Raw genomic sequence first — 25010 nt, 5'->3', positions numbered from 1 at the left:
TTCAGATATTCAATGGTGTTTTATTATTTTCTTTAAAAAAACAATTTTTCCTGTGAATGTTTCCATTGAATCCTAGACACCGATGTTCAAGGGTGTGTATGGGTCAATGCAGTTAAATAGGAACAGAAAAGCTGAAGTGGTATTTTTGTAAGGCTATTCAAATTGGTAACGGAGGCAAAGCTCTGTTAGATGAGTGACCTCTCCCTTCGAAGGTGGCTCGTTATGGGGAATATAACCATGAGTTTTGCCTTCCCTCTGGTAGTAATGGCCTAGAATAAGCTGAACATAGCTCCCCAACCTCTGAAATCCAGGCAGATGCATTCTGCCCAGGCTTCTATTACACACATGTTAGTTTCAGCTCACGAGAAACAGTCACACTTGTTCGTAAGTTCACTGGCTCAGGTAAGCAGACAGTCTGCTTGCTGCAAAAGAAAAGCAACAAGAAGATATGGGCTCAGGGCAGGTTCCTGACTGCTCAGGAAAGAGGGCTAGGAGTTGTGTGTTCTTGTGTTTCCATGATGTCAGATGAAAGAAGTCTACAACTGTCTCTTATAGGAGTCTACCACTCCTGTCCTCCAAGTGCCCTGGGGTGGTAAGACTACTATACATTCATGCTAGAGGCACAGATGGATCCACACGTGTGAATATGACCAGTGGAGACTGAGGAGGAGGAACTATTCAATGAGAATTCCTTGTTTCAATAAATCGTACGTAGAAACTAAATAAGACATATAAAATAGGTTTTATATGTATATATAAAATTATTCAGCTCTATATCAGATAAAATGAAGTTTCTTATATTGAAGTGGGAATGGGAAATTGAAGTCTACCGAACTCAAGATGGTCCCAGGGGAAATTCAAGAAAACCCTAGGTCTTTGTGATCTCTGCATTGAAGAAGCTAACCTCTGTGATGAGAGTGTACCTAACAAATGTCACATATAAGGTCAGGATTGGTCCTTGTGGGTATGTCTGGGGTGGGGGTGGATCCTGGGCTTACTTGTCATTGACTGGCAAAGGAGCAGTGCAGAACTTCCCAGTGATCGTAGACCGGTCTTTTTTCCACACTAGGTGGGAAGAATGAAACTTGAACTTCACTTGGTTTATCTGGCACAGAGCGCTGGTGTGAGCTACGATTCCTTTCCCCTGGAGTTGCTGTCTAGGACTGTAAGGGAAAGGGAAATTAAGGTATTGGAGCACTTCTGGCCTTTGCTTCCCCTTGGCTCCTAGGGGCTCTGCTGATAGCAGTGGTTACCTGTCACACACAACACAGCTCCTTGAAGGTGGGGATTGAGATCCTTTGCATGACACTAACCAGCCCCTTTGCACATATACTCACAGCTTTGAACATGGCTCAGAAAGTAGGTGTTGATTTTTAAAAATATTTTTTAATGTTTATTTATTTTGAGAGAGAGAGCGAGAGAGCGCACATGAGCTGAAGAGGGGCAGAGAGAGGGAGAGAAAGAATTCCAAGCTGGCTCCACACTGCCTCTGCAGAGCCTAATGCAGGTCTCGAACTCATGAACCATGAGAGCATGACCTGAGCTGAAATCAAGAGCCAGAGGCTTAACCGACTGAGCCACCCACATGCCCCTAGTTGTTTTTTTTGTTTTTTTTTTTGAGGGGGATTCTGTACAACTTTAAAAACTTCCTTTTTTTTTTTAATTTTAGAAGTGTTTTGAAATATTTCAGAGGAAAAAATAAGGTTTTTTCCCTTTAAGAAGCTGCATGGATGGAGGAGCTTGCAAACTAGCAGGGTATGAAGGACTCTATGAGTAAGTGACCGAAAGACCTGGTTTGGGTAAATTTTCTAATTAGAAGGAAATCTTGGGATTTCACAAAGCTATAGAAAGTAGAGAAAGACCACATACACACACACACACCCCTTTTTCAATTTCTATTCTGCAAGGGAAAAAAAACAATCACTCAGGGAGCCTTTAAAAGTGTCGTGGTTGAGACTGTGCCCAGAGATTCTGCTGCAGTTGGCCTGGGGCAGGGCTTGGGGGCCAGTGGTGTTTAATGCTCTCCAGTTGCTTCTAATGAGTGGCCATGTGTGCGTCATTGTCATGACTCCTGCCAATGCCAGCTCATCTATCCTTGCACCCGAGAGGCAAAGAAAACACCTTGTGGAAGTAATGTGACCTTGAACTGATCTAGTGAAAATTATTCAGCTATAATCTGCAAGACTCACATGGGCATCTGAAAAATCTGTGTTGGGGTCCTGACAGCCTGCGGGACTTCTCTCTTTGGCCCATGTGAGCTGGAGCCCGGGTTGGTGGCAGGGTGTTTGGGAATCCAGAAATGGGCTCCTCTCAGTGGCAACTTGTCTTCCCTGGTAGTGCAATTAACCTCCAACACTGCAGCCTGAGAAATATTTCCAAACTCCAATCTGATCCGGTCACTCTGCTGCTTAATATTCTCAGTGGCTCCACAAGCTGCTCTCAGGATAAAAACAAAAATCCCTAACCTGTCCTTCAATGCCTGGCACTGTCTGGCCCTCAGCTGCCACCCCTGCTCCCCAGCCTCCTTCCCCAAGGCCTCACCCCTTGCTCTCCACTCCCTGGGCCACATTCTCACTAACCTCTGGCCTGGGTAACTACTGCGAATCACTACTCCAATGTCAATCCAAACTCTTCCCCAACATCACCTTCTCGCACTTGGTCAGGCTCTGTCTTACTTGTCCTCATGGCAGCTGCCACTGGGGACAATTGTACATTTCTGTGCACACGCACTGGTCATTTCCACGTTTGTGCTTCGTGCGTTTCCTTCCAACCACAGTTCCCAGGCTCCCCTGTCAGCAGGTTCCAGTGAGGTCTACTCACAGGAGGCATGCGGGGCATGGGAAGACTGCTTTGGGCTGTGAATCCAGAGGGGCTAGAGTTCCTGCCTGCTTCCAGCTCCTGCCAAACAGCTCCTTCTGTGGATCCTGCTGGCATTCTAGAAACACTGCCGGGTTTTGTCCCTCCAGCCCTACGGGTGGAGTGGCCCCTGTTGCTGATCTCTGCAGTGCCTCACGCTCCTTTTGGGTTTTCAGCTCTCCCGACACATTTGTAATTAGTTCCCTGGGTTGAAGTCCTTCTGTTGGACTCCCAGTTTGGACTCTGGTTTCTGGACTGGACCCTGACTGCGACAGTGACTTCTCTCATTAGACTGGCTCCTGCTGGCTTGTGAGTAACTACACAATTTTTTTTTAATGTTTATTTATTGTGAGAGAGAGAATGCATATCAGCATGAGCAGGGGAGGGACAGAGAGAGAGAAACAGGGAGAGAAGGAGAGAATCTCAAGCAGGCTCCGCTTTGTCAGTGCAAAGCCCGACACAAGGCTCAATCTCACAAACCAGTGAGATCATGACCTGAGCCAAAATCAAGGCCAGGAAACATAACTAACTGAGCCATCTAGGCACCCCTAACCAATTGCTTTTTAAAGAAACATGCACCACTGCTGCTGAGTTCCTGTCCCCTGGCAGGCTTGGGCCTTCCTATAGGTGAAGTTCTCTACCTTCCCACCTCAAGTACGGTCCTGCCAGCGCTAGTCCCAGATGTGACCTTGTAAGGGGAGGAAATGCTCAGCCCAGTTCCAGAGATTGAACCACCTGACACCAAGCCCTGCTGGCCTCACCTTGTACTCATTTGCTACCTGACCTTCTGACTTTGATTTAGTTCTACTACCTCACCTAGTATCACGCCCACTTTCTAAGATTAGGTGCTTCCCAGTCTCTGGCCAGCCCTCCCTGGGCCAGAGGCTGAGGTCCTCCTGCTTGCCAACATCCCTGATGCAGCTTTTCTGGATTCCTGACTACTGTTTCCTATCAGGGACCCAGTTACTATGTTCTCACTACTTTTTGAGACATCCCATGACTGCTGTCTGCTTGCCTCATCTGCTATTGTCTGAACACACTGTCCTTGGACCCAATACTGATCCCGAACCTGGGACAGTTGTCCAGCATGTGTCTGTGGGGTGCATCTGTAGTGGGTGCTGCCCTCATCCCCACCTCCAGTCCAGGGGGCTTGGGCCACCCATCAGTGATCGCACAGGGCCTGTTGTGAGAGATGTGTGTGTGTGTGTGTGTGTGTGTGTGTGTGTGTGTGTGTGTGTGTAATGCAGGACACTTACGTACATGGTGATCTCGACCGAGGAAGTAACATTGCTGCTAAGGAAGGTGATGGAGATGCAGGTATCCTTGCTTCTTGGCTCCTGCAAGTAAAACTCCACGAGGCTGTGATGCACTGGGAAACCAAAGCAGAGCAGATGCCTGGGCCAGAGTCCGTGGGTGCAACACGCAAAAAGCCCCAGAGAACGGCAGTGCAGGGATCTGAGCTCTATCTCTTAGCAGCCACGTGCCTAGCAGCAGATTACCTGTCATCCCAGAACCTTAGCTTCCTCGTTGTAAATTGGGGATAATAAAAATGGGTCTGAATGAGCGTTAAACGAGTTAACACACAAAAAAGTCCTTAGACAGTGACTGTGCCTAGGAAGCACTCAATACATGTGAGTTTTTATTATTACTTGTAATGCTAGAATGTCCCACTCCTCCCTGCTTGGTGACATTATCTTGGTGGTGTGATTTTGAAAGAACTGAAGGGGATCTCTCTTGTACTAAATAATGAACTCATAAAATGTAGCGATATCCCTCCACATACACCGTGCCTGGGGCCCACTTGTGTGTAGGAGATGACCATTTCCCTCTCTGCAGCAGCCGGTGCCTGTATGGCATCTCCACCCTCCCAGGCAGCATCCGTCCTGGGGCTCTCAAACTTGTGCCACTGACATAAACTAGATGAGGGGCCTGGCTCACGGTGATGCCCCTGATGTCTCTTTGGCAAGAGAAGTGAAGAAGAATTACAGCTTCTCTAACCCCCTACCCTTTTCTTATTCAGGAGGAGGCCCATCTGGTGGCATACTGCAGTATCTTTGCTCGTGGGGCATTTTCTTTGGTTATCCAGACATAGCTGGACAGGCAGTCCTTCACCTCTGCCCTACTTGTACTTTTTCGTTTGTCATGTTTTACAGGCAAATATTGGGGGGGACATCAAGTGCATTTAGGTAGATTCAGCACAAAGCTGGAGGAGTGATATGATCCATCTGAGCTCCTGGAGGTGATAACAAGATTCACTGACAGGTACGACGATGCCAAGAGCCCATGTAGAAGAAGAGGGCACCGTGTGCTTCCCCTCCACAGAGGAACACATCTAATGCCATGCCCCTTCTGTCTCTTTCTCAGTTGTTTGCTAGAGGACGCAGACTGTTAGGGGGATGCGCAACGGCTAAATTGGAGTGGATAAGTGAAATCTGGAAAAAAGCTAAATTACATAAGCTTTAGGAATTAAATTATCTGGGCTGAGTTTTACATATTACACCACTTCTTTCATTGCCAGCAGGTCTCACCTATTAAGAAAATTTCCTAAAGTTCTGCTTCTCTCTTTACATTATCCGGAAGCCCCAAGAGGGCCAGGTCTACCAACACTGGATGGGTGGGAGTCGGAAATGGAATCCAATCTTCAGTGCAGGAGTCAGACATGGGAAGTAGCACACAGAGCCCTGGGAGGTTGGTCAGGAGACTTGGATCCAAGGCCTGACCCTGGTGCCTACTTGCTGTTTCCTTTCCCTAAGTCACCAAACCTCTCTGTGTCTTGGTTCCTTCATCTATAAACAACAACCTTCGACATCACCTCACAGAACTTGGCAAGGATTAAATGAGGTAATGGAGAGAAAGCACTTTGTGTAAGCACTGTTCTACAAGGAAAAGTGATACTGTTAGAAAAGTTATTTGGAGAAGATTCTCTGCCCTGCTGGTACATGTCTGGCAGGGGTCAGGGGTGACCACTGTCCTGTTGAACACTGCTGAGTCCCAGGCAGGCCAGGGGAGCTGGGCAACGGGCCCCCAGTGCGTGCGGTCTGGGAATGGGTGAGAGCGGGGAGCTGCAGGCCATGGGTACTACCTGAACTACCAAGTGGATGGCCCATCCTTTGAGGTACAGGAGGGTCCCAGCTTCAATGCTCAGAACAAAAAGCTCAGAATTGCAAAGGCGTGGAGCATGCAGGCAAACAGGTACTCAATGCTGACTTATTTCTTTCTGTAACTCTATGAGGTTTTTGAACAGACAGAGCTATGCTTCTGGGGCATGGAGAGGCAGTCTTGTGACAAATACAAAACAGTCAGAAAAATTAGAGCTATATGAGTCTGCCTCACAGGGACCTTAAAATGCCTCTAACTTCAAGTGTGCCGCAGGCTCCCTATCATGTGTGTTCCTGGCTGTGCAGACAGGAAGGGGCCAGTTCAGGTTCCTGTGAAGCTGTCCCAGAACTGGAAGTAAAACTGGACATCTGGTCCCAGCATCGCTGCCTCCACCACTGGACAAAGCATCCTCCCCTAGACTGACCTCTGGAGGGGGCGGTGAGGACAGAGGAAGAAGCAAGAAATATGGCTCTAAAGAGCAGATTCTCAGAAGCAGAGGCAAAGAAGCCAGTGTGGAGTTAGGTGGTGACACAGAAAGAATATAGATTTTGGAGTCAGAAGACCTGGAGTTGAATTCTGCCTTTTCCATGTTACTGTGGAGCCTTGGGCATAAAGCTTAGTCTCTCAGAAACTTCCCATCCTCACAACTAACTACAGTGGGGTTGTCGAATGAGCAGATACATGTGAGAAGCCCAGTGTTGACTCTTGTAATCCACTTGTTCCTAAGAGGTAGCCATGAATTCTCTCTAGCTTGATAAACACCCGCCTCTAGTCTTCCCCGGTTCTCTGAACAATAAAGGGAAGGGAATTATTACTTATCAAGTTCCAGCCACCGTGCTAGCAACTTCCTGTATACTATTTTTATTTTACACCCACAATTGGTTCTTTAACGTAGATACTGTTATCGTTCCCATTTTCTACATAAGGAAGGAGAGGTTCAGAAATGTTAAATAACTTGCTTCTATCACACACACTTGCTTTTGGTAGGTGGAGAATCTGAGATTCAAATCCAAGTCTGTACAACCACAATCTGAACTTTGGGCTCCATATCACACGGCAGTAGGAGTTCTGGTCCAAGGAAGGATTGATCATAAAGATCCCTCCACCAACCAGACATGGGCTGATCAGAATCCCAGTTAGAATTAGTTTGGATGTACACTTTATCATCCTAACTAGCATACTTTTGTCCTGTGCACACAATAAGCCAGACAAGATCCCAGGATAAAAAGCATTAAAAAAGAAAGCATAGTCACTCTACTTAAGATGCAAATAGCATAGGGAAAGATGATGCTTCAACCTGTGATATTTCACAGAATCTAATACACATTTTTCTCACACATTTAACATCTTGTACTGGCATCTTAGCTTCAATGAAGCATGAAACAAGCATGAAGTGGTTAGAAGCAACAGTGAATAGTTGGAGTGTGTATGTGTAGGGGAAGCAGAATAGAGAGCAAGGGGTGACATTCCCTAGAGACCCTGACCTAAGAGGGCTGCCAGGGTAGGAGACACATAAGATAGGTATTGAGGAAGGGGTGAAAAAGTATGCAGGAAGGAGGAAGCCAGAGGGTACTCCCAAATACCACACTACAGAGGACCCACACTGGGGTGAGGTGGGGAAGAACTAGGATATGAATATAGACAGCAAGATGCCCTTATGTTTTCATCTTCAGTAGAGCAACGGGTTGGACTAGCTCTGAAAGTTCAGGATCTAAGACCAGTAGCTGCTGCCCCTCACATCTCCTATGACATCTTTGCCCCTGTCTTCACCTCCCATGGCTACGATGCCATGCTAGACACAGCCCAAGCCAGAGCCCTGGACTCTGCATAACAGCACACTAGCATACCTGAGCTACACCCCCCACCACATTCCCACCCTCCCACTCACCACAGTACGGAGCCCTGGAAGTGGTCTGGAGGTACACTTTCACTTCCTTGGGAAGTGGCTGTATCTTGACACCACTTTGTTCCATCAGCCCTGGAAGTACAGAGGCAAAGACAAAGACAGCAGATCCCTGAGGGGGCCATTTCAATCTCCCATGGCACCCAACCACATATTGATTAATTCGTACACCCATTCATTCTACAAACAACTATACCATATGCTCATTATTTGTCATGCCCTATGGTGGGTCCCAGGACACATGCTACTCAATCCAGCCAAAGATAAACACACAAATACACAGAAAGTACATTTTTCAGATCATCTGGCCCATTCTCAGGAGGTATGTATCAGAAATTTGAAATTATACCTCCAATTTGCAAAATAATCTATTAGACTATTGTTTTAATGGCATGTATATACTGCACAGACAAAGCACAGAGAAGAATTTGAACCAAAGAATAGTAGTTGACAAGTTAGGGAAGGGCATACCAAGCAGAGAGTACAGTTTGGACAAAGACATACAGGGTGAGGAAACATGAAACATGAACAGCCCTGGGGTGTTCAGTGCCAGGGAACGTGTAGTGGGAGCTGAGGCTGGGGAGATAGTGTGAGGTGGCTGGTCCATCACACTTGGGGGAAATTGTGGCATATGTGCAATGAGTAGGAAGTAATATTGATTAGCTTTATTGTGGGAAGCTACATATACTTTAATACTTTGTCAAGCTGCAGTTCTGAGTAGTAGCTAGGTGTGGGAAGTGGAAGAATGAGGGTGGGGAAGGAGCCGTTTATACTCCCCAGGGTTCTTCCTGGAACCCTTCATCTTGGAGAACCCTAGGATGTTCTCAGCAATGACCTGAACAGAGTGAGTTAAGGCCAGATACCTCAGCCTTTCCCCAGTCCTTCTCCCCAGACAAGCCTGGGTCATCCAGCAACGTGCCCAAGCCAACCAGCAATTAGGCAGCCCTCCAACTCGCACAGGGCCACCACAGCCTCACACCGCTAAAGTGGGCCATATGTGCCACTCATGGGGATTCCCCAGAGCACCTTGATTTAGAATCTATCAGGACTTGGAGAGTGGCTGGCCTAGCTAGAAACACCTATGGCAAGCATCTGGTCTGGGAGTGGGGGCAGCGGCTCCGAACTCTACCAATGTTTACAAAGTGTCCTTAGCCTGGACTTGCAGACAAGGGGCTATGTGTGAAGAGTGTGTGCAGAGCAAGTATAGTATCAGGCAGCAGTATAGAGGGTGAGGGGTGGGATGTGGAAGGCCAAATGCCATCTTCTATGTGGGAACAGGCCGAACATCTCATTGGTGAGTTTCCTTACTCCAGTTGGATAGACTTATTGACCACAGGAGAATAGGACTTAAAGAGGTAACAACTAGCAAGACTTGAACTTTCCCCAAATTGTCAAAGGAAGCCAAAGGGGTGGCATTTACCAATCCTTGGACAGGAAAGCAGAAAGGGGTTAAAACAATCCAGACATTGTCCAGCAAGAAAAGCCTTGTAGTTGGCACAGGGAAAAGCCATCAATGGACAGGAATTCTCCATGGCACTGATGTAGAGGTACACAGCCCTCATGTGATCACAGATCAGGTAACTGTAGCCTGAATAGGGTAAAAAATACAACAAAAGTTTTAGTTTAAGACAAATGAAAATCTCTCCATGCTACTTATTATAACTCTACTGAATTTTATATTCCAGGAGGTTACAAATACATGTGATATCTCCTGAGCCACATTTTAAAAGGTTAATGGACATGACTACTGCATTCTTCCTTTTCCTTTTCCAGAGGAAAAGCTTAATCTGTCAAAAACATTGCTTAATTTGAGACCCATTCTTCCATGATCATGCAAACTCTCTTTCAGAAAATGGGAGCTTACAGATAATTGATGATCTTTACCCACTTCTCAGAATGAATATCTGTCTACACATTTTACCTTCTTCATCATCACCCACACAACCCAGCAAGAAGACAATCAACGGAGTCAGCTCTAGGGTTCTGAGGTCTTCAGATTCCCCCTTTACCTTGGGACCCCCACTCTGGGACCAGTCACCATGTCTGAACTGTGTGTTTACTTTCCTTTTCCCATGACTGGCACAGTCTCTATGGGCAAGCTCCTTTCCACTGCAACAGGGAGCTGGAGAATACAAACTAAACCCTTTTCAAACTGTGTTTTATGAATAAAAATGAAAAGTGGCCAACTGAAATGTCACAGAAATATTTAAAAGCCATTAAAGCTCAACTATTCCATCTGGTTTAAAAAATGCTAGAAAATCTACAGATTATGAAAATAAACATGTTTTTGGATAATCAATGAATTTGATAAATTAGATTAATGGTTATTCAATAAAATTGTCAAAAGAATCCTTAAAGTGTCAAAATTTTGGTAAAGCAAGAAAAGACTAAAAATATAGTAATCAGATATCAGGTAAAAATTCCCGTAAGAAATGCTGATAGGTTGGTTATGTTCATAAGAAGAATGTAAGATTAAATAAGCCTTGATCCTTATCTTCTGACAAATTTAATGTTATTTAAATTAATGCTAAGAAGAATGAATTCAAAAAGAACATTCCAGAAGAATATAGTTGACCCTTGAACTTAACTATTAATAGCCTATTGTTGATCAGAAGCCTTACTAATAACATGTACAGTTGATTAACACATATTTTGTATAAGTATTATACTGCATTCTTACAGTAAAGTAAGCTAGAGAAAAGAAAACATTGAGAAAAATCATAAGGAAAATACATTTACAGTACTATACTGTATTTATCAAAAAATCTATGTATAAGAGGACTTGTATAGTTTAAATTCATGTTGTTTAAGCATCAATTATGTGTTTAGAAAAGAAATTGTATATTTTTTATTAAGTTTGTTATGAGAGAGGGAGAGGGCAGGGGAGGACAGGGAGAGGGAGAGAAAGAATCCCAAGCAGGCTCTGAACTGCCAGAGCAGAGCCCAACACAGGGCCTGAACTCACAAACTGAGTTCGTAACCCAAATCAAAACCAAGAGTTGGATGTTTAACAAACTGAGCTACCTGGGTGCCCAAGAAATGGATACTTATTGAATGTACTCAAAAAGATGATCTTAAAAACAATTTTGGGGAACTGTTAAATTTAGTAAGTCATCAGTGAATTGATCCTTCAGCTGGCCAGCTTTGGGCGTGTCATTCTCCTTCTGCCACAACTAGGTTCTGCAGAGGATGCAGCTAGCGTGGACCCAGCCACAAAGTAAGACCCAGGAAGAATACAGTTTATTCACTTGAGTGATGATATATCACTGCAGGGCTTAAAAAATGGGGAGAAAAGAAGTATGTTGTATACTTTTAATTTCGGGCACTCCTCCTACAGAATTCTTGGGCTCCAAAGACATCCATTCAATAAGTGCTGGGAAAGGCATTATGGGGCATAACAAAGGACACCAGAAGGAAGACCCCACTGTGGTCCACACTGGCTGACTCAGCATGAAGGCTGCTGGTGAATTCCAGCCTCTGAGGTAGCCATACCCTAACTCTCTCTGGTTTTCTGACCTGCATGAATGAAGGTAGGGCAGCCAGGTTGGTCTTGGCCTCCATTGACGAAGTAGTCCACATGTCCGACAGGAATCCGAATACCGGCATCTGGAAGGAGGCAGAATCCCATTACTTCCAGTTGCAGGGGCTTGTTTTCCAAGCCCCACAGTAGGGTCCACTGGCAGCAGAGCCTGAGCTCTGCCTTTGGGAGCCCACCCACTCTATGTTCTCCTTGGGTGCCCGCCTCACTCCTAAGTGCTGTGACACTGAAGAATCTGCCCTCAGTTCTCTAATGGTGTTTTTCTGCACTGGAAGGAAGCAAAGAAGAATAAAGGCATGAGAAGATATTCATGTTTGTCTAATAAATTGGAGAAAAATATCCCTTAACATAAGTTTTTATAAATCACTAAAGATTAGGAGCTTGGTAGATTCCCTTGTCAAACACTGTTTACTTTGTTTTGAGCAGGAGTTCACATATGTATATGTGGGGCCACATTTCCACAGTTTCCCTCATATCTTTATGCTTTTCTTACTGAGCAGAAATAAGACCTGGCTAATGTGAAAGACTGTAGCCCTCACCTCATCATTGTGACCATATCTGACTCCTCAGATGGGGTCACAGTCAGCTGCCAAAGACCCCGAATTTCCCCTTCATAACATCTTTCCCCTTCCCACATCTATCACTACTGTAAGTAATTGGTTGTGTGTTATTTGTTTATTGGCATCTATTCAGGGGTTAAGCAATGACCTGGAAGTTATCCTTGCTTCCTTTCTTTCTCTTACTCCCTACACTTAGCCCATCACTTGTCTGGTCAACTCTATCTCCAAAATACATTTCAAATCTTCCTTTTTTCGTTTTTTTTAAAGACTTTTAAAAAATGTTAATTTATTTTTGAGAGAGAGTGAGGGGCAGAGAGAGAGAAGGGGACAGAAGATCCAAAGCAGGCTTTGGGCTGATAGCAGTGAGCCCAATCAATGTGGGGCTTAAACTCACAAACTGAAATCATGACTTGAGCTGAAGTCGGGTGCTTAACTGACGGAGCCACCCAGACGCCCCTTGAATCTTTCTACTTCTCTCTGTCTCTACTGCCCCCACCTCTGCACAAGCCCCCACCATCTCTTGGCCTCTACTGCAAACACCTTCTAATGAGCCTCCAGGCTCCCCTTAGGGTCCCCTACAGCCTATTCTGTGCACAGCAGCCACAGTAATCTTTACAGGAAATCCTGATCACCTCTCTGTTCTCACTGCCAGTAGAATAAAATGTAAACTCCTCACCATGGCCAGCCTGGTCTTCCTCCTTCGTCTCTAGCCTCCCTCCCTGCCCTCTAATCACGTGGTTTTCTTTTCTGTCCCCCACCCACGTATGGGCTTTCATTTTGGCTGTTCTCTCCACCTTGAATATCCTCCCAGCTTTTCCTAGGGCTGGCTCATTTTCATCCACAAAGTCTCACCTCAATTATCACCTCCTTGGACAGAATTTCCTCAATAATCCTTCCTGAAGTAACCCCCCAAGTCACCCTCTGCCCCACATCCTCCATTATCATACTCATAGTGTGTAATAATGTCTGTTTACTTGCCTGTGAGCTCTACAACTTACAGCAGGGACTTGGCCTTTTTTTCCTTCTATATCCCGAATACCAGCACCGTACCTGTCACGTGTGAGTCCCTAATGTTTGAAGGAAGTAATGAATGAATGCCCTCTCCATTAGTCTGTTATTTCCATGTGGGCAGGGATCTTCTTCAATGCCTTGTGTGTTGCATTCTCAATGCTAACTACATAGTTCAATGAAAATTGGTCAAAAAAATTGAATGATTTTTTTCCCCTCTGGTCACATTAGGAAGAGGCTCCAACTTTGAAGGAGGCTGAGAGGCCTCCCTCTGGTAAACAGGGACCTAACAAGTTACCTATTTAGTAAATTTAGAAACAGAAGGAGTTGACCTTGATAATTAACATGGTTAACCCAATAGGTAGGCAGAAGCCTCTGGTTTGCTTTAACTGTGAGATGACAAAGGTGGGAAAGAAGGTTGAATTATATGACTTCAGGGGTTTCTTCCAGAATTATGATCTGTGAGCTTTGGGTGCTAAAAAGAAGGCTTCTGAACAAAGAGAATGAGACATGGACACCTCTCACTTGAACTGCAGACTCTTCTGCTGAGGGATAGGCATTAATTGCTCTCGTAGCAACTGTGTTGAGCACAGCGACTGGCTAACTCCTGGACACTTCATATCAAGTAGAAATGAGGAGAAATGCCCACCCCCTTTTCCAGCTAGTCAGAATAGCTCAATTTGGTCACAATGGATTAAGAGTTGGGGGTCTTTCTTTTGCCTGTTACTACTGGAAGGGAGATTTCTCATTTTTCACTGGACTGAAGGGCTGGTTCCTCCCTAGGGAGGAGGAAGTCCCAACAGGCCTGAGTATCTGCCCCAGAAATGGAATGTCCCAATCCCATGGGGCCAGGCACATTCACCCTGAAAAAAAGCAGTATGACTTTCCCCTATGCCAGCCAGGCAGCAATGTCCTCCCAGCACACAGCTTTGTCACAAGGGTTAGTGTTATCAGAGATCAAGAATCTGGTAAACTTCTCACTCCAACAGAAGCTCAGAAGGGAGGGAATCTTCCCAGAGCCACACAGGTAGATGCCAGCCTCCTGGCCCATGCCATGCTCATCCCCTCACCACCCAGGAGGGTCACCCCCACTCACTGTCAGTGTCTGTGTGGATAGCCTCCACAAAGAGGGCATCACCAGGGTCCAGGCGCTCCTCCAGGCTGGCTCTGGTGTACTCTGGTCCAGCAGGGTCCAGGCCTGCTGGGACAGATGGATGTCAGGGGCACCTTTCATCTTAGCTGCAGGAAACTTCATGGACCCACCACACACCTCTCTGGGCAGCCCTTCCCGGGCAGATCCTAGAGTCCCCCAGCAAGGACCCAAGGGCAAGAGACCAGCTCTTGGAAATGCATGCTGTTGTCTCTAACTCTCAATGACCCAGCTTCTCTGACTCTGAAATGAGCCAGTTGGTAAGGACTAATGTGAGTAATATTAATCATCATGTACTCATAATAACAGCTATAATTTTTTGAGCAGTTACTATGTGCAAGGCTTTGTGCTGGTCTTCATAATAACACAGTGAAGTAAAAATTACTATCCCCAGGTGTTAGTTTGGGTCTCTTTTCCTCTCCCCACCCCCCAAAGCAGACACTAAGACAAGGATTTAAAGCACAAGTTGCTTTTTGGGAGTAAATCACAGAAAGCATAGTGAAGGAGTGTAAAAGAATCAGAGCATGAGGAAAAAAAAAGTATTGAATGGATTATCACTTTGTGCAACTTGATCTCATTCCACTGGGACCCTTCTGAGAGGCTCTGTAGAACATGACTCAGAATTGTCCCACAGAAGAGCCAGAAAGCAGAGGTATTTACCACACAACTCTAGTCCCTCATTAATTGAGGGTAGCTTCTAAAGCATAAAGTCCCTCGTGTTTTGCAAGTATTTAGCATAATTATCTAAAGGTGATTTCCACAGTGGGCCAAGGAGATATGAGCTATTACAACTCATTTTGTAGAAGTAGTAACTGAGGTTCAGAAAGAAATACATAGCTTTTTATACTGACATTAGAGATCACACAATAACAACACAATACTGTTTTATGTAAAAGGCCACAATTAATAAATTTTAGTGGAAATAAATGAGTCAGTTCTAAGAACAAAGATCCTTCTGCTTGCCTTAATAGAGGGATTTCTGGAGCATTCTCTTTTTAGCTTCAAACTTGGGATGATGGGCAGAGAATATTGTTACCTGTGATCCGTCCTAACTGGCCTTCATAGAAATATCCCACCACGCCCCCAACGTGGGCTCCCAGGCTAACACCAATGATGTGGATTGAGGACTTCGACACACCCAGCACCTAGAATGGGGCATTTACAAGTGAGTTGCATTTGGGCCATGGCAGTCCAAGACTCACAGTGTCACACTTTTCCCTGAAGCTTCAGAATCTGAGGACCCTGGGCATGACATACCCACCACACATGCTTTGGGGAAAAAGGGCAGAATTTTCATTCCATTCATCACTCGCCCTCTTCCTAGAAACCCCACCTTGATGACTGACTCACTTTCTCTTTGGTGCCCAACGTGTGTGAGTAATGGCCATGGTCACTCCCTCCCAAGGGACTCCCTATCTAACACACAGTGGCACGTTTTACAGAGGAGGAACAGGAGGCTCAGAGAGGGCCAACTACTTGCCCAGAGTCAGCACTGTAAGTGGTAAAGTTGAAATTAGAATCGAAGACTCACAAGCCACTAGGTAGCTCTGCATCCGCCCTAAACTCCTCCTCATATGTTGATTCTTTCTGCTTCCTCTCCCCCATAAGCAGCCCAAACTCCCCCAAAGCTCTTGTGTACCTACCAGTAGTTTCTTGAGGAAACGGGAGATCTCTAGGCCCAGCTTAACCACATTCTGCACAGCTGAGAAGTAGATACCCGTAGAGCCATAAACCCAGTCCACAGCAATCACATTAGCATTAGCTGCCTGAAGAACAGCACCGATGAATTTATCAATCCAGGAAGGCTTTGTACCTAAAGCCCTAGACACAGGGCCAAGAAAGGAGGGAAAATTATCTGCCAAGCCAATATCCATTGTCATGGAAATTACAATGACATTCTCTATTAACAGAATAAACCCAGTGGGAAAAGAGATCAAAATGAGTCAGGGAGATATATGGGCTATAAATCCTATACCACTTTGAGCATAGGAGGACATAGTCCTAAAGTCACCAGGGCTTCTGCCTGCATATGTGGAGCCTTTGTGCAAATTATAAAAGGGTGCCTTTTACTCTAGGTAGATGCAGCCTCAGGCCTGGGCTCAGAACTCAGGTTGGACTCCAGCTCCACCACCCCTCATTCAGGTACCTTTGTGCAATGGATACCTCACAAACCATGTGTACTGGCCTAGCTTGTGTTATTTATAGGAGAAAAAGAGATAGCTTTGTACCTTAGAGTTAAGATTTGCCATCTTAATTCTCATTCTATAATACATGCACTTCCCTTGGGGCGCCTGGGTGGCTCAGTTGGTTAAGCATCTGACTTCAGCTCAGGTCATGACCTCACAGTTCGTTGGTTTAAGCCCCATGTCGGGCCCTGTGCTGACAGCTCAGAGCCTGGAGCCTGCTTCAGATTCTGTGTCTCCCTCTCTCTCTGCCTCTCCCTTGCTTGCACTCTTGTCTCTCTCTTTCATTCAAAAATAAACATTAAAAAATATTTTTAAAAACATATGCAATTCCCTTGCAGCATGTTTATATGTACTTGTTCTTTTGGTCATCCTTTCATTAATTCAATGAGTCAGGCATTATTCCAGGTGCTTTGTGAGAAATAAAAAAAAATGCAATACAGTTTCTACTCTTCTGGAACTTACAGTATAATAGCGCTTTTCTAGGAAAAGATGAATTATAGGAAAAAATTCATAAAATTTTCCCAAGAGTTGGGGATCTGAAGTTTTCACAGTGGCCCACAGTAAGGGAACAGTAAGAGCATGTTCATGTAGGCAGAGGAGAACAATTGGGTGTGTGACATAGAAAGTGGATTTCAGAGGATCTAGAAGCAGACAGAGTGACAGCCGCTGAGCTCACCAGTTCTGTTAGCTATCTTTGGGTTGGGGAAACACATACCGCCTTTGACAGTGGCTGAATAGAAGATTTGCTGGAGAAGAGACTTTGACACAAGAGTGAGGAAGAAAATATCCAAGGAGGTGTAGGGCTGGGTGCTCAGGGTTCAGGGATTTGAGAAGCAGAGAGAACCCAGAGGCCATGAAATGGTGATCCTTTGTGCAGTGGCTTGGCATCCACCTCTTCACTGGATGCCCCCATCTCTAGATGCTCTATGCTGCTACTATTTTCACTGCATTTTCTCCCTCTTTCCTCCCACCAATGTTCTTCTTTCTTAGGCCTTGTCAATGAGCTTTAGAGAGAAGATGTTGGAAGAAAACATTGAGGTTGAATTGAGACTCAGTAACTACATATTATAATAAAATATGGATAATAGGGTATCAAAGAAATCAAACCTGAGAAAGGCTAGCCTCAGGAGATGATGGAAGTAGCACCCATGAGTGGAAGTTTCTAAAATCATGAAACCAGAGAAGAAATGAAGAAGAGGAAATAAAACCCTGGATAAAAACACCATCTGTTACTCTGATTACACACAGCCTATAACCTCACTGGCTGAGATGAATCATATAACCCATGGTTCAGGAAGGAAAGGATCAACAGGGACCATTCCTACAACTTCCCTTTTATTCAAATGTGGAAACCAAGGTTTTGTGTGCTGGGGCGATTTGTCCAGGGTCATACATATTTACTGTTTGAGAGCATGTAGATAAGACTGAGCAGAGGAGTCATATATATGACCAACAGGAATAAACAACATCATACATGTTCATGTTGATACGTGAGACCTTCAAAGACAGCAGGAAGTGAGAGAAAGAACATGTGACTGTCAGTAAGTCCATTTCTCTCCTCTTGCTCCCCACTAACTTCCTGTGGCCTTACGGTTACTCTCTAGTTCTTAGTGGAGATGATCCAATTGGTTGATTACTCCCACCTGAATCCATGGATGATTAGTTTGGTTCCCAGAGAGGCATTGAACCCAGAGTTTTGGATGTCACTACTTTCCTGCACTAGTCGACCACAGCTAGGATCCAAAGGGGTGAAGAGGAGAAACTGGACTTTGAGATTGGTGCCTCGGAGAAGATTAGCGTTCTGAAAGTCAGTGCACTTTGTCTGTGGGATAGGAGGTGCATCACCTGGAGGAAACAACAAAAAGAAAAACAAGAAAGATTCAGGGTGAGGTCATCTGTTCTTAGAAAGAAGAAAATTGTTCCTGAGAGGAAGAGATAATCAGGGGCTTACCAGCATTTATAATAAATTAGCTAGTACAATATCCAGAATCATTTATTAAAGACATCACTTCTGTAACCAAAATCTGTGAGTAGTTTTCATGTCTAAAGATGCATTGCCAGAATAGCATATGAATATTACTCAACTAGAGAAGATTAAAGGCCATGGTGAAGTGAATATTGTCATGAGATAAATTGAGTCCCCCCAACCATAAACCCATATGTTGAAGTCCTAACCCCCAGGACCTCAGAATGTGACTGTATTTGTAGATAGAATCTTTATGTTAGATAAATACAGGTATTTATGCTAAAATGAAGCCAATAGGGTGGGTCCTAATCCAGTATCTCTGGACACAGACATAGAGGAAAGACAATGTGAAGACACATGGAGTAGATGGTCAATTGCAAGCCAAAAAATAAGTCAAATAATGTAACACCTCTATGCAAAAGAGGGCCTTTCCCTCAGAATGAAATCTGAACTCCTAACATAGGACTAAAGCCCCAAATGGTCTAAACCACGAGCTCTGGGAGAACTTTGCCTGTCTGACTATTGCTTCCTCCATTCTGGTCATGTGTCTTCCCAGCTCTTCCTCGCTCCACACACGCCGAGACGACCTGAGGGTCTTTGCACCAGCCATCTCTTCTGCCTGGAGTGTCTTTTCCACAGACATCCACATGGCTAACACCCTCTTCTCTTTCAAGGTTTTGTTTGTCAAGTGTAACTACCTTGTTTAAATTGCCACCTGCCTGTGCTCCTCAGCCCTGTTCTTTCAGTTTTCCTCATCCTGATCTATTTCCTTTTATAGCAATCATTACCTTCTAATCTTCTATGGAATTTACTAGTTTATTATTAAATTTATTGCTTACTGATTTCCCTACATTAGGATATAGTTTCAAAGAAGGCAGGGATTTTTATCCATTTTGTTCACTCTGCTGCCCAGAATAGGTTATGCCACACATAATAAATATGAAAAGCTACCTCTTTGAAAAGAATAATAAACTAGATATACTTTTGACAAGACAGAGTAAGACAAAAAGAGGGAAGTCATAAGTAAACAATATAGAGAATAAAAAGGGGATATACAGTAGACTTTTTAAAACTGTTAAAGAGCATGTTTATACACACCCAAAATTAAAATTACAGATATTTTCCTAGAAAACAGATAATTTCCTAGAAAATATAGTTTACTGAAACTTAGTTAAAAGAAAAAATAGAAAGCCAAGTGTAAAATGGTAGCATGAGGGAATTGAAACAGTTTTTGATTTATTCCTCAAAAAAAAAAAGAAAAAACTCTACCAGGCCAGAAAGTTTTACAGAAAAATTCTACCAACCCTTCAATTCCTATCACTATTCCAGAGAACAGAAAAGGGGAGAATTTAAATTCATTCTATAAAAATAACCAAGATATCCAAATAGGACAAGGACAGAAGGAGGAAGGAAAATGAAAGGCCAATTTCACTATTAAACACAGACATAAAGACCCTGGATAAATTATCAGCAAATCTAAGCCCATCAAAGATAATATGCACAAAAAAATACATCATGGCCAAGCAGGGTTTAATCCAAGATGTGAAAAGTTGACTTAACATTAGAAAATATGTTAATGTGCTTCACATATGAAAAATTAAAAAGAAAAACCCATATGCCAATCTCAATAAATGGAGAAGAAAAAAGCACTATAAAATTTAATACCCAACACTTCTTAACCTAAGAAAAAGTATTTGCCAAGAGCCTATCCAATGACCATAGTTACAGGTAAAACATTAGAAGCATTCCATTTAGAATTGGGAGCAAATGACAATGTCTGCTATCAGTGCTTCTATGAAATATTGTACTGGAAGTTCTAATCCAAGCCAGGAAAACAAGACAATAAAATGGAATCAAAGTTACAAAATTTGAAAAGGAGGAGAGAAAGTTGCAGATATTTGCATATATATATATAATAAAACTTTCAATCATTTGAGAGTATGGAAGGTGGCACAGTGAATCATGCTCCGATATCCCCTCTCCCCAACCACCCCTCCAACCAAAGACTAATCACAGATGAATATCAAAAGAGAAGAAAGACATAGACAATCTCAAATATAAAGATTACATCTTTGTGGACAAGAACAAGAACAGAATTGCAAGATGGTTCTGGGTCCCTATTCTGGAAGAAGGCAGTGGCTGTGAGGATTCAGCTCTGTGAAGTAAGGGGGGGTCCAGTAGTGCTTTGTGTCAGGTGTGGAAGGTTAGCATCAGGCCACCTGTGGTAGCCAGTGGTGATAGGGGCTCCCCAACTTCATAAAGGAAGCTAAAAACAAAAGCAATTCAACCAAAAAGTAGCTATTGACATTTTGCCTGGGCCTAAAGCTTTATTTAGGGCGGCAGGTGGAAAGACAAGGCCTCGCTAAGAAGAGGTGAGACCACCCCCTCCCTGACTGGAGGAAAGAGTCTAAAGATGGGAAGGTGGCGGCGGGGGTAGTAGTGTGGGAGGCCATAAACTAACTTCTCATTGAACACTGAAATAAAATTAATCTATCGTGTTAGAAGTCAAGATAATAGTTACCTTTGAGGTGGTAGTGATTAAGAGGGGCTATGTAGAGTGGGTTTTAAGAACCTGGTAATGTTTTATTTCTTGATTTGGGTGATGGTTACACAGGTGAGTGAATTCACTGTGAAAATTAATTAATCTGTGTATTAATAATCTGTGCACTTGTCTGTATATATGTTGTACTTCAATAACAAGTTCACTTAAAAAAAAAAAGAAAGCCTGCAAGGTACCTAAATTTATACAGAAATTAAATGTTTACAAAGATAGTCAATAAAGCCAATAAGTGGATCATGAATTTATTCCAAGTGAAATAAGTTTACAAAGCCTTTGACATAGACTTTTAAATAAGTATGCTGAGAACCCAGAAGGATAAAAATAAAGACAGAGCATATGAAATTATGAAATAAAAACACAAATAAATAATAAGATTCAAAGGAAAAATCTAGTTAGAAAATTAGAAATGAAAAAGATAACCATTGAAATAAAAAAGGAATCAATACTGTAACATTTAGGACAGAAGTAAAAGAAACTTTTAAAATGAAAGTGTAGTCAAAAAGTACAGACAATAAATGGAGAGTTTCAATTTTTATCTCGTAGCTGTTCTCTAAAAGAAGCAAATGGGAGAACAAGCAATTGTTAAGAATTTTCCACAACTAAAAAAAGATATGATTTCTCCAATCAAAATTTGTACTCAGGGTAATGAGGGAGAAAAATAAATAAATCTACACTAGGCAGATTGTAGTATAACACCAGAATATCAAGGGTAAACAAATCTTTTTAAAAATTCCCAAATGCATTGGAAAACTTTGAAGAAATGGATAGTTTTCTAGAAAAATCCAATTTAGTGAAACTGACTTGAGAAGAAATAGTAAGCCCAAATAAAACTAGCATCCATTAAGTTGGTAATCAAGAGTCTTTTCTGTCTCTAAAGTACACTAGAGCTGGTGGTTTTATCTGAGAATTGCACTGCTTTAAAGTACAAATAGTCTTTATCTTATATCAACTGTTTATAGAATAGACACCTATTTCATGAGGTTATAATAATCTTAGTATTAACTGAACAAGGGTAATACAATTACAAAATTATAGGTAAATTTTCTATGGACACATAATCAAAATAATATATAAACATATACAAAAGTAAAAATAAATTTTGGCAAAATAAAATTTAGTATTATATTTAAAACTACACCATGATTAAAAAATTTGCCCTTGGTGATCTTAGCCTGATTGGGCTAGCCATTAGGGCTTAGAAGACAATATGAAAAACTGCCTTTATAGTATGATTGCTTAAACAGGACTGGAAGCACAAATCATAATAAGAAATAAGAATTAAGACAACAATGTAATATTACTTTTTCTATCAGGTTGACAATATGAAAAATGTTTGATGCTGCGAAGTATTGCAGAGGGGTGGAGAAACAGCCATGCTCACATACTAATAAATAGTTCTAATTTCTTTGCAGGCAATATTTCCTACATCTATCGAAAATGTTGGGTAGTGAATTAGCGACGGCATCCACCATTCTCAGTGACAAAATCTTGGTTAGTCTGGGAATTTTTAATTTAAAATTACATATATCTCGGTACAGATTACATTTATAGGGTGAATGTAAATCATATTTTGGAATCAATGCAATGTTATTTTCTTATTGTCTTGTGCCGAGTGAAGAGGATTAATGCAGCTTTTAGGGAAATGGGTACAAGAACTGGGGACTTGAGAAAGTATCCTGGTCACCACCAGTCCCTTTATGATTGTAGGGTTTTTTCCTCTCTCTTCTAAATTCATCTCAAGAGAAGGCTTTTAGGGGACCCTCCAAATGTTAGTACTGCATAAATAGATGGTTTAAGAAATAGAACCACTGACTGAAAGAAATTCCATCCAAGGCCCGAGCCCCCGAATTACCTGCACTTCCAATGCTGAGCCACAAAAGGAGTCCCCAGGACCAGAAGCTTCTCTCCCCTAGGCCTGGGGGCATTGCTGAGCTGGAGGTCTCAGAGCTGGAGTGAAGCCGACCCCTAATGCCTAAAGAGATCACAGAAGCCCGCCTCTCGAAGTTTTGGATACCAAACACTCACTTGGGTCTCACTGATCATTAACTGGCCTCATGACCTGTAGAAGAAAAATAAACTCTCCCTATTTGTCTAACCTCCACAGTTTTTTGATTTCTTCTTCCCAATGAAAATACACTTTTCGTTTTCTCAGGCAGGGGACATTGAAACACATTGTCCTTCCTCTTTGAGCCAAACATCATCAGGAAATGATTTCCTGCCCCTCTCCCACTTCCTATTATAAAATGTTAGTAAAAACCCAGGCAGAAGTCTTTCAACTCTAGGTAATGACAAAACCCACAGAATCATTGTGGACATGTTTGTGTCCTGAGGAAGACTCTGAGTGACTGCAGGGCAAAGACCTTCTCCTTTCATTTTGAATCCCCAGGGCCTAGAATAGAACTGTTTAGTGTATATTTAACAGAAAGTGTGGAAAAATATGAAGTTTGCCTCTAGCAGTACTATCCTTTCAAAGACTCCAAGAGCTAGAAGTAAAGCCCAATCTCTTAAAAGAGATGTTCAACATCATAAGTTCATGAATAAAGAAACTGAACAGCAGACAAAGAAAGTGACCTATTGCAACCCTGGTCGATGTGGCTGCACTGGTCCGTAGCCAGGGCGTTTCCAGTGCATCACACGTCCTCTTCACCCAAAGGAGTGGCAGAAGCCACAGAAAGCTAGTTCTGGGCAGGTCAGGGGAAGGGGAAGGCAAGGTACTTGCCCAGCACTCCTTAAATTGTAGCTCCCCGCTTCGAGGTGGAACCAGTCAGCAGGGCACTACCACACTTTCTGGACAATAGCTCTGTGAGGTGCTCACAGCTTTAGAGCACAGAAAGGCTAAGTAACTTGCACAAGGTCATGTAGAGTTAGGACAAACTGATCCCAGTGGCCATGCTCTGCACCTCTGCACCAGACAGTAACAGTTCCCAAGAGAGCCTTGGCGCCATGTCATCATGGCTGTGTCAGGTCTGCCCAAGATGAAGGGAACATGATTTTGGAGGGGCCAGCCCTTGCTTGCCCTGGTGCACACGATCCCACTACACTAGCACTGCTGCCATCAGGAAGGAGAGGGGCAATAAACAGGGCACCACTGAAGGCTGCTCTGGTGTCACAGACCACACCAGGTGTGGTAGACCAGTTCCCCGGAGAAGAGACACCAAGATGGGGCTCAATGTGGGAGAGATTCACTGTAGACAACACCTGTGACAAATAAGGGGTGCTGAAGAAGGCAGACACAGTCTTTAGGCCATGATGCAAGTCTGACACCTGTGAAGAAGAGGAAATGGCTGACATAGGAAAACTCCTGGACTGCCTCAGTTCCTGGAATGTTCTGGCAAGGTCAATGGGGAATCCTCAAGCTGAAGTTTCTTTCTTTTTATTTTTTTATGGAATTTTTCTTAAGTTTATTCATTTATTTTGAGAAACAGAAAGCACGAGCAGGGGAGGGGCAGAAAGAGAGGGAACAACAACAACAACAAAAAAAACCCAAGCAGTCTCCGCATGGTCAGTGCAAAACCAGAGGTGGGGCTCAAACCCAGGAACCGTGAGACCATGACCTGAGCCAAGCCAAGAGTCGACGCTTCACCGCCTAACCGACTGAACCACCCAGGGGCCCCCAGCTCCAGTTTCTTGTTAATGAAATCCTGTCTTACAGGAATGACCCTGATTAGCCATCCCCACCCTGCTCAGTCACTAGCCGGGATCAGTTTCAGATCATCCTTCAAAGATGAGGATAGATCCAGAAACGCTGTAACCGGGACCATGAATCAGTTAGAGTCCCCAGGGGCAGGAGACTGAGGGCTGCGTTTTCAAAGCCGCTCACACCACGGCCAGAGCTGGCACACAAAGCCGGTGACTTCAGTCACTCCAGCACAGTATTCCTTGTGGGTGGCATCAGTACCGCTGACACTTAGCGCCTTCCCTTTCCCCTTCGTCATCGAGTACTACTCTTCAAGCAGGGCTGGAGTGCCCTGTGTGCAGGACCACCTGTCTCAGCACCATCCAGAGAAACTGGAATCCATGGGCCTGGAGCCTTAGAGACTCTGAGAGAGGGCACTTGCCTGAGACCACCCAGCTGCTATAGATGATAACCCAGAGACACCAAAAGGGGAAGTAGGAACCTTCAACGGGGCGGGTGTAATCAAGTACAGTTTGGAGAGAGGGGTCCTAATCACGGCTCACGCATT

The 25010-nt window shown here is 43.7% G+C and overlaps 1 protein-coding gene across 5 annotated transcripts; it reads right to left on the bottom strand.

Annotated features, from left to right (window-relative positions):
• Window positions 1–23175, bottom strand: PLA1A (phospholipase A1 member A). Of its 5 annotated transcripts, none has more exons than XM_029939368.1 (11): window positions 22679–23168; window positions 17944–18145; window positions 15758–15935; window positions 15151–15259; window positions 14061–14165; window positions 11375–11464; window positions 9279–9446; window positions 7844–7933; window positions 4117–4225; window positions 999–1163; window positions 1–422 (listed from the first exon to the last, which is right to left on the bottom strand). In XM_029939368.1, the coding sequence occupies exons 1-11, from the start codon at window positions 22749–22751 to the stop codon at window positions 338–340; spliced, it is 1374 nt and encodes a 457-aa protein (XP_029795228.1). In that variant the 5' UTR covers window positions 22752–23168; the 3' UTR covers window positions 1–337. The 5 variants fall into 5 exon arrangements, with proteins under 5 accessions (XP_029795228.1, XP_029795229.1, XP_029795231.1 ...); XM_029939369.1 differs by having other exon boundaries at window positions 14061–14162; window positions 22679–23167; XM_029939371.1 differs by lacking the exon at window positions 999–1163 and having other exon boundaries at window positions 22679–23173.
• Window positions 23176–25010: the final 1835 nt, after the last annotated feature.

This window comes from Suricata suricatta, chromosome 5, assembly GCF_006229205.1.
Source record: "Suricata suricatta isolate VVHF042 chromosome 5, meerkat_22Aug2017_6uvM2_HiC, whole genome shotgun sequence".
Lineage (NCBI taxonomy): Eukaryota > Metazoa > Chordata > Mammalia > Carnivora > Herpestidae > Suricata > Suricata suricatta.
Note: the sequence above shows the minus strand (reverse complement) of the source record. Positions and strands in the feature narration are given on the sequence as shown.